The sequence below is a fragment of the Catharus ustulatus genome, chromosome 3, assembly GCF_009819885.2.
Source record: "Catharus ustulatus isolate bCatUst1 chromosome 3, bCatUst1.pri.v2, whole genome shotgun sequence".
NCBI lineage: Eukaryota > Metazoa > Chordata > Aves > Passeriformes > Turdidae > Catharus > Catharus ustulatus.
This window is the reverse complement of record NC_046223.1, coordinates 82016786-82030949: the sequence shown is the minus strand read 5'-3', so window position 1 is coordinate 82030949 and position 14164 is coordinate 82016786. Positions and strand designations below refer to the sequence as shown.

Sequence of the window (14164 nt, the reverse complement as noted above, 5' to 3'; positions counted from 1 at the left end):
GTCTTGATCAGAAGTGAAAGGGGTAGATACTCATATTTTTTTCTTCCCTCCTTTTCCCCTGTATTTTTTTAAATGGGCAAGAGATGGATTTTATACTATGTAACCATTTAATTTACTCTTAATTGCTTTTAAAATGGTCTGTAATGATATGTGTTTCTAATGACTAAGGGTAAAGTCTCATGGTCAATCTGAGGTAGACTTGGTTTAAATTAGACATAGAAGTAAGATATTCTTGACATGCAGAATTAGTTCAAGAACTGTTCAAGTTTTTGCTTGAATACTCTTTCATTTGACATCTTAGTCGGGTAGTTTGTCCTTGTATGAAGTGAATGTAAATGCTGGTTGCATCCCTTAAGGTTGATTCCTTATCTGCCTCCACTTTCCTCAAAGTGGGAACCTTAGCCTCACAGTTTTTTTAAAAAAATTGCAACAGTTGGCTTTTTATGTGATGAAGGGCCTTGTTCTCCATCTTCTGGTAAAACACTGAACAACAAGGAGGAGAGAAAGGCAAGGAGAGAAACCACAAAAGTAGAAGATAGTTTTCATCTCTAGAAGTTTTAGGTCATCCAGGCTGAGAATAATTGTAGTTTAACACTGTAAAGATTTTTTATGTGTGTCACTTTAGGATGTAACTTTGCTGTGGGACTTCACAGATACATCATCTGGTAGTAATCTGCTGGTATGAAATCTTTTTTACTCCAGATATGTCTGAATTTGGATTTCTAATTTATTTTTACTGTCTCAAATACTCTTATTAGAAAGAACACGTTATTCTGAACCAGTCTGTTCATTTTCCTTACAGGAGGGAGGCATCATAGGCAATGTTGCTGTGTTCACTTAAGTTCTGATGGTCTGGAAATCTTCTTGAAGCAACTCCTTTTTAGAAGCTGTGAGGATGATTGCCCAGTGCATGGTCTTGTGCTCATTGGTCCTGCCTGGTATCATCCTAGTCATCTTCTAATTGAGTTCTTTTGCACTGAATTCTTGGGGTGGGGATGATTTTACTGCTGCAAACCAGGGCTGATGTTCCATGTGGAAGGGAGAGATCCTTTTACTTACAGGTTTATTTCTATTTTACCAGTTTGGTTCTGTGGCTTTTCATGCCATTCGGTAATGATACTGGCACAGAGCTGGAATTCCACAAAAGACTCAAGGCCAGAAGTCCAGCTTAGTTTGTAAACTATCATAAATTGACCTTAAAAGTAGACTACTATCAGCTTTCCAGGAATTTGAACAATGCTGTCTTCATCACATGCTCAATTCTTTAATGGTTGTAGAAGTCGTAGATTATGCTTCAGGCTCACAGTTTTACTCTGAAAAATACAGCTTACAAAAACGAACTTGTCTTGAATGAGTTGAATATTTAGCCTCAGCCCAAGAATCAGTGTAATAGGTTTGTTTCCCAGAAAACAAACTAAAACCTTTTATTCTGCTGTTGTTAGGTCAGAAGATAGCCTCAACATCATGACTATACCTAGTTACTTAATCAGGAATCCACATTAAGCAAGCATGTTCTCTGTGCTTCATCTCTTAGGATTCAGGGCCTTTGTCAGGGACTAAACTGTCTTGCAATTTCTAGCACTTTCTCCAGTACCCGTGCTCTGTTGCCATTCAAGGGCTTGTCACCTCTGCATGCAATTTGACAAATTTTTTCCTGGCTATCCTAAAAAGATTAGAGAGCATTTCATTCTGTTGTCTTTATTCCTGAAAAACAGTGTTTTAGTGGCCATTCAACATACTTTTACTCCTTTTTAAAAAGTGTTTTATTTCTCCCTATATTGTTCTTGTTCTGAGGAATTTATGCTTGTACAATAAATTTATTTATAACAGCTTTATTGCTACATTGCAGTTAGAATATCATTCACAGGTTTTTTTAAAAAAATCCTTTTTGTTCATTTATATTTCATGTAGGTATTTCAGCAGTGAATTTATTAGTATTAAAAAGGACAAGTATATTAATTTTTTAAAAGAAATGTGTTCATCTTGGATATCTCAAAGCAGCTGTGTAAATGTATATATTTATGAAATGTTTTTAGAAGTTTCTGTATCTGATGGTCTAGCTGCCCAAATTGTAGTGAGACCTCAAAATGCTTTATTACCCTGGTATCAGGATGTGTGCACACCCTTAATGTGGCACCATTTGGGAACTGTGCCTTGTGTGCTTCTGCGATGGAGTGCAGCACATCTGATATTCCTCAATATTTCCTCAAAGATATTGGTCCTGCACGCAAGAGTTGTCAGCAAACTTAACTACTGGCACGATGTGACTGTCGGAGACTTCTTAAGTTCAAGCAGAGTTGTGTCTGTGTGGCATTCCAGTACTGATGAACAGTCCTTGTGGAACCATGGATACTGCAAGAACTTTATTGAATATTTCATGGTGCTCTTAACTCCCCTGGGAAAGGAAAGTGTAACCAGCAGTTTCAAATCTCGTTCTGTTTTCTTTTGAGTAATAGTTAAACATAAGTAGTTAGTTGCAGCTCGTGACTACCATACCTGAAAGGTCAACAATGTGAAGCACATGCATGGGAAGTACTTTTTCAGGGAGAAGCAGACAGGTTGCAGTTTTGGAAGTGAAAACTGATTTAAGATTATAGATCCTTGGAGTTAGTATTTGGGGGACTGTCTTTAATCTTACTAATGGGGTTATTTTGGTAATTGAATAGTAGACAGCTCCTTTGTTGGAGAAGGAAGACAGCAGAGAGAAATTATCTGGGCCTACTAGTCAGACTTTTAAATCCATGTCTTTGTTTAGTGGTGATATGCAAGGTGTGGAGATCAGTGCAAAGGCAGCAAAAATGAAGTACAGAATCATGAAAGGGAAAATATTTTTTACCAGAGATTTAGTGAATCTCACTTTTCTAAGCTTCAGTAAAATTACTTTTAAAGTGTCAAAAGCAGAAACATGGCAGTTCAGGAGCAAGTAATTGCATAGGGTACAGAATATTGGGATACATTTCCATTTTAATTTCAGCTTAGGTTTAAATGGTAAGAGTCTTATAGCTTACCTTCAGGACTACACTTGAGTTTTGTAATACAAAGAGAGGATTGTGCTGGTAATACAAAAACAGGAGGTTTTGTTTTCTGTTTTCTTCACAGGTCAGTGTGGCTGCATTGTCAGTGTTCTTCACATTCAGCAGCACTCACATGGTGTAGGAAAACTTTCAATAGATATGATCAGTATTTTCATACCTGTACTGCTCCAGTGTCTTGCTTTGCCTGCTTGGTTCATCATTGCATGTTTTAGTAGCTTGCACGTTGACAAACAGGAGTGAGACTATTACTGTGCATTACACTCTTAAAATACAACTGTCTATATTTGCAAGGTAGTTTTTGCTCATCTGTAGTATCACACAAGAAATTTGAGGAAGCAAGAGTTGAAATACTTGCAAGCAATAATAGCATGTAGCTTTTAAAGGTCAGTATTAGAATTGCTGTTCTTCTTGTGCTGTTCTTTGGCTGACCGCAGACAATATATTTCATGACCTGAGGCAAATACATACAGCCTTGTTTTTCCTCAGTTTGCATGGAAAAAGAAAACATCATCTAGATGATGAGTATGCATGTGGTAGAAACAGTATGCGGAACTGTAAAATACTTTCATTTTTGTTGTATGCATTTTAAAGGCAATGTCTGACACTTGATCTGATTTTCTAACATGATCTAATGTAGAAGACAACCTTTCACAAAGAACATCTGTTTAAATCATATCTCACTCTGCAGGTCTTATTGTCAGATAATAGTATTGCCATGGTAAGTGATTTATTCCTTCAGAAAAAGTAAGTCCTTGTCTTTCAGGTTATGGGCTGACCATTGACTTGATTAATTGTGGTGTGTGTATCTCTGTAGTTACAGGCTAAATTAAGAGAATCGTCTGCTTTTCAGAGTGTCTGAAAAATGACATATGATTTTGACAAGAAACACTTTTTCATGTACTTTTTGGAAAAGGAAAATATTTTGGCAGCTGATGTTTTTGAGCTACCTTTGGGAAGAATAATTTTGTGAGATCTTTCCTTGTTAGTCTAGTAAACTTGTAGGCTTAAACACACAAACTTCAGATATTCAAATACTGGAAAAAAAATCATGGTTATATCTCTTACCCTGCTTTTTAATTTCTCTAGATTATAATCTTGTAGTATAATCTTGTAGGGAGGAAGAAGATACCGCAAATCATTTTCATGTATTGTTTCACCATAAGTCAGGGACTGGGAGATCAAAATCACTCTTAAGTAAAGGCCAGGTTCATGACCACCTGAGGAACCTGATTGTACAAAATTCATGGAATCGTAGAATGGTTTGGGTTGGAAGGGGCCTTAAAGATCCTCTAGTTCCAGGCCATGGACAGGGATACTGTTCACGAGATCAGGTTGCACAGGACCCATCAAGGCCAGCCTCGAGCAGTGCCTGGGATAAGACATCTAGCTTCACCCCTTTCTGAGTAAAGAATTTCTTTCTAACATCAAATCTAAACTTTCAGTTAAAACCATTACCCCTTATCCTGTTACTATCTGCCCATACAAAATTTCTCACCTCCTCCTTTTTATGAGCCCCCTTAAGATACTGGAAGGCCACAGTGAGGTCTCTCCAAGGTATTTTCTTCTGTATGCTGAACAACCTCAACTCTCTCAGCCAGGTCCATGTCAGTCTTGTGCTGAGGACCACAGAGCTGTACGCAGCACTTCAGGTTGTGTCTCACAAGGACAGAGTAGAGGGGGAGAATCCCCTCTCGTGAGCAGCTAGCCAACCCTCTTTTGATGCAGCCCAGGGTGCAGTTGGCTCTCTGGGCTGTAAGCACACCATATTGGCTTATGTTCGGCTTTTTATCCGTAAGAATAACCAAGTCCTTTTCCTTGGGGCTGCTCTCAATGAATTCTCCCAATTTATACTCACTTCTGGAGTTACCCTGACCCAGGTGCAACATCTTGCACATGGACATGTTCAGCTTCATGATGTTGTCATGGACCCAGTTCTCAAGCTTGTCCAAATCCCTCTGGATAGTATCCCTTTCTTCTGTTGTGTCAACTACACCATTTAGCTTCATATAATCTGCAAACTTGCTGAGGGTGCACTTGATCTCAGTGTCTGGGTCATGGATGTAGATATTTAAAAGCACTGGTCCCATGATAAATTATGATCATGATAAATTAAGATCAAATTATGCTGTATGTCTTTCTTCTTTCAGTCCCTTTATTCCTAAGCATCCGATTCTAAACCAGTCCAAAGCAATCAGTGGAACTTGATTTGACTCCAGTGGTGATGTTATCAGGCTCATTAGTGTACAGCACCTCTCTGCATCTTCCTCTGTATGACAATACCAAACTCAGGACTCCAATTCATTTTCATTTCCTCATGATACATCATCTAGTGATACAAGCTGTGAGTGGCTCTGGTTATTAGAACATACCTGTTGCCTTTACAGGTGAGAACCTTAAGCCAGGAAAAATATTCTCAAATCGTGTGCATGGTTCATATGGGAAACTTGCTTCACTGGTTTTCTTCAGTTACCCTTTCTTGACTGGAACCCTCACTTTCCTTTGAAATTTCTGTTGGTGATAGCAGAACTGTAGCCATTCTTCACCAGCTACGAATAAAGCTGGACATGTTTTCTTGAATCAGGCCATTGGTGGTTCATCTGAAAGCAGCTGCTCTTCGGTATCAGTTGATTATTCACAGGTACTGGAGGAGTGAGAGGCCTTGTGACAAGGGGAGTCCTGCCTCTGTAGGAATGCTCCACGTGAACAGCAAGTGGCAGAGTGATCTCACTGAGAAATGCTGTAGCTCCTGCACCTGCCTGTATGCATGGAGCTCGCTCATTGCTTTGCTACCTCTGCCACTGTGGAGTTTGTTTTGTGGAGGGAGTTCCTTCAACCACTCGTCGTGTGCAGCTCTCTAAGGCTCATCTCCACATAATACAATTGTGTCAAGCTTGTTGTTTGGACTTGTCTCCAAACAACTGTGTGGATGTGCTTGGAGAAAGTCACTGAAATAAAGGTTTTGCTACTTACTGGAGTTGTTTGAGAGATGCATCTTACCTGTGTGACCACTGTCACTTTCCCAGCCTCTTAGTCCTTTGGGTGTAACAGGGAATGAAAATGACAGTCCCAAACATGTCCTTACATGAGTTTAAGTAAACTTACCCTTTTTCAGGTGTGTTCAGGGTAAGAATTTGTTCTTCAGAGCTGAAGAAGCTTGTAGGTGTGGACCATATTTTTGTGTAACTCCTGTTAACAGTAAATAATGATGCCTTTTAGTATGAAACATACTATACCGCTGCTTTGGTGTTGTAGGGCTAGTTTTAGCAAAGAAGATTGTTTTGTAAAGCATCCTCTGGTGGGTGGGTTGCTACAGCAACCTTCTTGTAAGGGTTCTGATAAAGATTGAAAAATTATAAAGATTGAATTAATGTTACCTGTGGCTGTACATTTTCCACAGTTTAAATCACAGGTATGGTACATATTTATTTTTATTGTACAGGTCAAGATTATTCCACTCCTGGAGGATTCTTGACTGTGTAAACTGCTGCATTAAATAAAATACCTATTTCAGTCTCACAGTGGAACAAAACTTTTGCTGCTGTGCTCAGAATACAGTACTTGGCTTGATTAACAAGCACGTCCTGACTAGGGAGATAAATAACTGAATGAGGCCCAGGGCTGGGGGTAAAATTCTTTCTTTCTATGGTTGTAAGCAGAGCACAATACTGATTCGTTAAGCAAAGCAGAATGAATTTGATTTTCTCTGTATAATGGCCATGTTGTATAATCTAGAGACATCCAGGCAAGGAAATCTGTCATACTATGAATATTTTTGAAGGGTGTGGTGGGTGTAAATACTTAATATAGTTCATGTAATTGCTTGGAAGTGGCTGATCTATATATATGAGACTAAAATAGCACTATTTAATGCTGAAATTAGTGCCAGTATGTTATAGTGCAAACTTCTCTTCTTGCTTTTTACAGCGTGTTTGTCACTTTTTAAAGATAGTAGTAACAGGTCACCAACACTCAGAATACTTTTTGTTGGATGGTGTGTTCTGAGAATTTGCCAATCTGTTGATTATATCTGTTTTGACTAACTGCTACTGAACTTCATATCTTAAAAAAGATATTTAATTTGCTTCCATTTATTCTTATTATTCTGAATGTGGATTGTAGTGGTCTTCATTGGACTGTGATAGTTTCTGCAAGTGCTTTTATAATTCTCTCATCCAATTTTCTGGTATTAATGACTATATGGTATTTCTATAAAGTTCCTAGTTATCTGGGAAAATTCCGGCTAGGTTCTGTCATTACAGGTCAGCAGTCTTCAGTATTCCCCCATGTGCAGATTGGATGGTGATACTGCCTAGCTGGAGGTTCTTTAGCATGCTGACCACCATGCTGAAACTTGAGATCTCCTGGTCTTCTTGTTACAGGTCTCAGTGGTCACTTGTGTTATGAATCAGTGTCACTTTACTGAGACTGTCAGTTTCTTCCTTAGGTTCTCATCTTTGTAATGGCAGGTGAGAATATTCTTGACACTCTTCAGTCACACTTCTTAGATGACCAATTGTTTAGTTATATCTTCCTGCCTCCTCCTTTTTTCTTACCTCTTCTTCCTTCTTGTCCTCAACACTTTGAGACACTTCCAGGACATGTTGTCCTGCCTTGGTAGCTAAGTTGAAAACATCCTTCATTTGCCAATGCTTGCATTTATCTTGTTGTTTGCTGTGGTCTTTTGAAGAAGAGATGAGTAAAAGTAGGTGGGCCAAATTCAAAATTAAATTTACAGCAACTAATAGCATGGTGTTTCAAGTATTAAACAGGATTCATGACTTCATAGATCAGCTTCCTAAATATCACCTTACCTTATGGACAGAAGTTACTTGACCAGATTTGGCTAATTGGCTTCCAGGCCAGCTGTAGCATGTTTGGACAATGTGGATAAAAGCTGGTTAAAACTGAATGATAGTTTATGCTGTTACTGCCTTGGTCTTACATGTTAGCTACCACTTGGAAGGTTGGTTCTTGTTGTAGTTTGGTTTGAGTTTTTTTTTATATATATTTAGTCTAAAAAGAGAAGGTTTTTTTGTTTCCAAATTAATCAGAAAGGAAAGTAATTTTGGGTGGCAGTGTTAGTTTTAACTATGTATCTCCAATTATAAAGCTAATTATCTGAGCTAAGTAGCATTCCAAACTAATGCAAAGAATTTTCCCAGCATATCTATGAATCAATATGAACAGTAAGCTATCCTGAATTTCAGATTACTATGTTTGTCCCTCTTTTATTCAGTCTCACCAGCAATTTATTTTAACATTTTCCCTTTACAGGGAGAATTGTCTTTTAAGCAAGTGTGAAATTGGTAAACTGTAATACTCTTTTAACAAAAAGCATTTGTGTGGTGTTTTTTCCAGTACAAAAATGCAAGTCATTCCAAAACACTTAAAAGGAGAAGTTTACTCCATAAGTAAAAAGGATTACATCACTGTGCTTTTAACTTTAAATTTTCTGCAAGTACTGTACTGTGAAATGTACAGCATTGATTGCTCTGGTGAATTCTTAAGAAGAAACAACATCATTTTGAGGAAACAGGTCCGTGGCATCCATGTAAACATCCATGAAGCATATGCTGTTCATTCTTTTAATGTGACTACTTGTATCAGCTGGACAAAGGGAAGAAGATATTGCCTTTTCCATCCAAAACATTGCTCCAAGACCCAAAAAGTGAAGAATATAAAGTACAGTAATTTCACGACTATAAGGCGCAACCTTTTGACTAAAATTTTCCCTTGAACCTGGAAGTGCGCCTTATAGTCTGGTGCGCCTTATCTGATGTACAAAGTTGCGAAATTTGCCAAACCGGAAGTGTGAACTGTGAACCGTGGGAGGAGCCGGCAGTGCCACGGCAGCCGGCTGGAGGCGGGCCCAGGGGCTCGCGGCACCACCCCTGCTGGGTGGAGGCGGGCCCGGGGGCCAATGGCTACCGGGTTGAGGCGGGGCCTCGGCCAGCAACCGAGCGGGGGCGGAGCCTCACTGCAAAAAAAAAAAGTGTGCCTTATAGCCCGGTGCACCTTATCTGATCTACAAAATTGTGAATTTTGCCGACTCCCGGGGGGTGCGCCTTATAGTCCGGTGCACCTTATGGTCGTGAAATTACTGTATACTTTCCTGGGCTGTTTTTTGTTCAGCTGTGCTGTTTTATCAGTAACATCCTTAAGTTGCATGTGACAAGTTGGTGATGGAAGTCACGGAACTTCTGGTTTTAAGAGTATTAGGACAAAGGGAGGCTTTTTTGCTGGAGTTTCTTTCAAGATTCTTTGAAGACAACTACTTTGTTCTGGTCTGATTATTCTAGTGCATTGAGCAAAATTGCCAAGTGTACTGAAATATTGTGAATTTGTTTATCCAGTCTTCCTCTGTTTTTTCTTTCATGCTTCAGTTCTGTTGTGCTCTTCCTTGATTTCTCTACCGTGATCTTTGGTGCTTTTTGCTGCTCTTAGGAGAGCATCCAATTGAGTGTTACAGTAAAACAGACAATATTCCAGTCAGGTTCAAGGTTCCAGTAGGAAGCACTAGATGCTCAGAAGCATATTCTGCAGGGGAGAGATAGAGTATGTAACTTATTTACATATTGATTGTGTAGTAAGATCTCTAAAACCAAACCAGACTTGAACGCAGCACTTTGCCAAAACTTGAATATTTCATACTTGTTTTGGGTGAACAATGTACGGTGATGGTATTGTATTTGCAAATGGCAACATGGAAGAGATTTCTGATTCAGTACAGTATAACTGACATTTTTTTATTAAGAGGATTTATTTGGATATTGCCAAATGTAAGAATTTTCGATTTAATGTTCTTAATATTACCACTGGCTAACTCAGTACATACAGCTACCATAGACAGACAATGCTGAATTTAATTTAAGCTTAGCTTAGCATATTTGAAGACAGGAATAAACCTAGTTTTGTCTTGGATTTTAATATAATGGCTTTCCTTTCCAGATCTGTTAAGGTTTGGTTTTCTTACTTTGATACATAAACTTCTACCAAGTTCCATTTTATCATTTGAGCTACATTGTATCCCAAACATAACAAGTTCTTTTAGATAGTTGTATTAACATGTTAAAAATTAAACAAAATTTCAACATTTGATGTTAAATGAGTTGAGAACCATTTTGTTCTGTTTCTTGTTCAGGTATGTGAGGGACTCTGTAGCAGAAGTAGCTTTGTTGCTCAGAGGGCTCTGATTTTCCTTACCAGAACAAACCTTCTCAGAATTGAAACAATGTTGTCAAAATTAGTTTAATTACAGCTGGCCTTGATGAAAAGTTGAACTGTGGCTTTTGCTAAATGTCCTTGACAGAATGAGCTCTGTAACATGCTTTCACATGGGCAAATCTGATTTCCTTCTGTGAAGTAGGTGGTTCTGCAAACAATGAGATAGCAGCATATGTTTTTCTACCAGGCATCAGTAGGTCCTAGTATTTCATCTCCCACAATATTCTTACAAACAAATCTATTAAATAGTCCACTGGCAGAAATGTGGGTCCCAAAGACCTAGTAGTACAAAGTTCAGATGGCAGCTACTTGTGGCTTCCTATCAAAGCTCAATACTGGAGCAAATATTATCTTAACTTCTTTATTAATAATTGAATGAGGAGTCAGAGCACACCTTCTGCACTTTTGTGAGTGGTAGTGATTTGGTGGGAGCAAGCAAAGTAAGGGAGGTCAGAGAGAGTGTTGGGAGAGAGCTCAACATCCAGGGGGAATGCACTGACATGTAGTTCACCTATGGTGAGCACAAAGCTGGGGGGGTTGAGAAGGAGTAGCCTCATGCACCAGTGGAGGCTTGGGACCAGCTCTGGGGCACCAGCCCAGCTGTTCTCCTGATCAGCTCCAGTGTGTCCTGGCTGAGCACCTGCTACTCCCTCAACTGTGCTAGCACCAGTTGGAGGGGGATTAATCCCTCTGTTGAGAACCTGTGGGACCGCTTCTTTAGGTGCTGCTGGAGGAAAATCCTAATAAATGTGATTCTAAACACTCAGAAACGGGTTGCCCAGAAAGGCTGTAGAGTCTCTGTTCTTCAGGATACCCACAACTCCATCAACATATTACTCCAAACAGTATATTATAATGGCCCTGCTTTCAGCAGGGCATCACACAATCAAAACTTACTCTCAGCTTTCTGCGTGTTCTGCCCCTCGAGAAGCAAACAACAAAATTGGTCATTGTAATATGACAGACTCCATGCAACCTGCCATGGTGTAGGAGTTAGTTGGCAATCCATCAAGTCACCCTAGGCATGATAGGAGAGATCCATGGGGGTTGTGGTTGGGATGTTGGCTGGAGAACCTTGCTATCTACTCCGCCTAAATGTGTCTGAGTCCGCTGGCCTTGACTGAAATGAATAGAAGTCTTCTGCACTTTGGTGTGTGATGTTTATTTCATGACCCTTATGAATTGTAGTTTGAAATCACTGTCTCTAGGTATTCATGTGGCAAGTAGGAAAACAATTTTTTTTACTAATGAGTCTTTGATGTACAAGTGGTATCTTTGAAATGCATGGAACATACTCCTTTCAGAGCCATGTAAAAAGCAATGTCCTGAAGATATCTCTATCTTTAAGGTGGCAAGGCAGGGAAAAAGTAAAACTGTTCCTGGAAGTAGAGAAGTTAAAATAAAGACTAATACTTTCAAGTTTACTTGCTTTAGAAGCTACAATGTAGAGATGAATGTCTAAAAATGAGTTTTCAGCCCTTAACTATGGTATGCTCTTCAGACTTCTGTACTTGGAAAACACGAATGTACAATGAATCATATGTTACCACAGGGAGGAAGTGTCAGTCATAACATTTTTGTTTGATCAGAGAATGATTGCATGCAGAGTCTTAAGTGTCAGTTGTTAATAAAACAGTAAATTTTAAGGGAAAAAAGCATACTTTGAGAATATGTAATTCATATTAAGGAGATCTACTAGTGAGAAATACAAAATTTTAAATTTATATTTGTTTCTGATTTTTGGATTTTTTTTTGTTCCTTTTCCTAAATAGACTTTGTTGGAATATGCAGAAAAGTGGAAGACATCAGAAGATCCTCTGCCTCTGTTGGAGGTGTACACGGTGGCTATCCGAAGTTATGTTAAAGCACGACCTTACCTTACCTCTGAGTGTGAAAACGTAGCCTTTGTGCTTGAACGTTTAGCACTGTGAGTATGATTTTTGGGTTACTAAAACCAGTCTGTATGGTCTTAACTTTTCACTGCCTAAATGTTTTCCCAATCCTGCCTTTCACATGGTGGATGCTATACATAAGGGAGAATATCTGGTTGTTGGAATTGGGGCAAGAAGGATTCCTGACCTCGGACAAACCAGCATTCCTGGCTTGAAGCACTTTGCTATTATTGATCTGCATACTGTCTGAAAGTGCATCAGTTTGCGCAGGCTTTTACAGGGTTGGATTGGATGATTTTTTTTTTTTATGGTTTCTTTTAGAGAACTTGCTTTTACAATTCCTGCAAGAGTGTTCATGACCTTTTTATATGCTCAAGAAGACAAACTGTTTAATGGCTGATGTTTCAGATCACTATTTTGATATTAGAATAAAGAATTGTTAATTATACAATTTCAACATCAAAAATTATTTCAAATAATACTCCTTTTTGACTTCCAGAAGCTGTATTGAACTTCTACTGTGTCTGCCTCTGGACCTACCTGAAAATAAATGGGAAGAATTTCAGGCTTTTGTACAGGTGAGTTTATAGTTCATGAACTGAAGACTTAAAAGCTTTTCAGAATGGTTTGGAAGCCTAGGGATATTGAGTATGTCTGTAAGGAGCAAGGCCTTCAGCTGAAACCCTACATACTCTGCAGTAATTGCTGAAGATAATATCATTTGTCTGCATGCAGCAGCTGTGGAGAAAAAAGTATTTACAGATTATTGAAAGAAAATTCATGTTTTAAAATATAGCTGACTGTTACTACTCTTAGAAATGAAATATTATCATATAAGTCACTCTTTACTGTATATAGTTGTATGTTTAAAACATATGTATGAAAGCAGTTGATACTGAAGAGTTGTTAGATCTCACAGAGCACTGGCTGATTAAGGTTAGAGCATTGCATTAAAGGAGGGTGTTGGAGCAAGTTCTGCTTCTCAGTATTTGTCAGAAATATATAGTGGGAGGTCCAGTCTAGAGTTTTAAAGAAAACAAAGGTGGGGGCGGGGGGAGAGGAGAAAATAATAATGATGATGATGATGATAATAATAATAATAATAATAATAATAATAAAAAGACCAAATACTGTTACCTCCAAATTCTCAGCCTAAATAACATGGGAAGATGAAAGGCTGGTTATTTTAGAGTGAATTTTTACTAGCAATTGCCTTATATTAATGAATTCTGAAGAGATGTGTTTGATGATGAGGGGTTCCACAGCCTTGAGAGCAGGTGGAAAAGTAACAGAAAAGTGAGCCATTTCTTGGTTTTGTGGGGGGTTTTTTTGTTTGTTTTTGTGTTTTGTTTTGTGGTTTTTTGTAAAAAAACAGTGTAAGTTGTGTGTTGCTACTTAAGCCACAGATTTTTGCAGGTATTTAGTTTGCTCCCAAATGTACATCTGCTCACAGAATTTATTCTAGGATATAAGTGCAGTGGAAGATATTTTAATTAATTTTAAAACTCCAGCCTGTTTCATCATATTTGCATAGAACCATGCAGTGAGATCTTAATAGCTAATATCTTTTGACATAATAAAAATATTTTTTTTCAGTGTCTCCAGTACTAGAAATTGAACTGCTGAAGAGTTTGAGAAGACCAAGTTTAGGCACCTGGTACCAGAACAATATGTGGACTAGAGAAATTGTTCATCCATTTTTAAAAGAGGCCGATTTCAAAATCACAGTAATTTCATGATTATAAGCTGCACCATCTTGACTGAAATTTTGGTCCAAACCCAAAGTGCGGCTTATAATCAGGTGCGGCTTATATACGGACAAGGAATGAAAAGTTGCTGTTTTGGTTTGGCGGACAGGTGTCTGCTGAGAAAGGCAGGAACTTCTCTTTGAAATGGAGAATGTAAACCCCCTCCCTCCAAATTACAGTAATTTCACTATTATAAGCCGCACCGTTTTGACTAAAGCTTTGGTCCATACCTGGAAGTGCGGCTTGTAATCCGGAGCGGCTTATA

General features: G+C 38.6%; 1 protein-coding gene across 1 annotated transcript in view; it reads left to right on the top strand.

The window, feature by feature from the left end:
* ZNF292 (zinc finger protein 292) overlaps nucleotides 1-14164 on the top strand; it is a 53970-nt gene that overhangs the window by 14988 nt on the left and 24818 nt on the right. The window contains exons 2-3 of the mRNA XM_033054396.1: nucleotides 12032-12186; nucleotides 12651-12729. Of these exons, the coding sequence (XP_032910287.1) occupies nucleotides 12032-12186; nucleotides 12651-12729 (234 nt within the window). The remainder of the gene's footprint in view (nucleotides 1-12031; nucleotides 12187-12650; nucleotides 12730-14164) is intronic.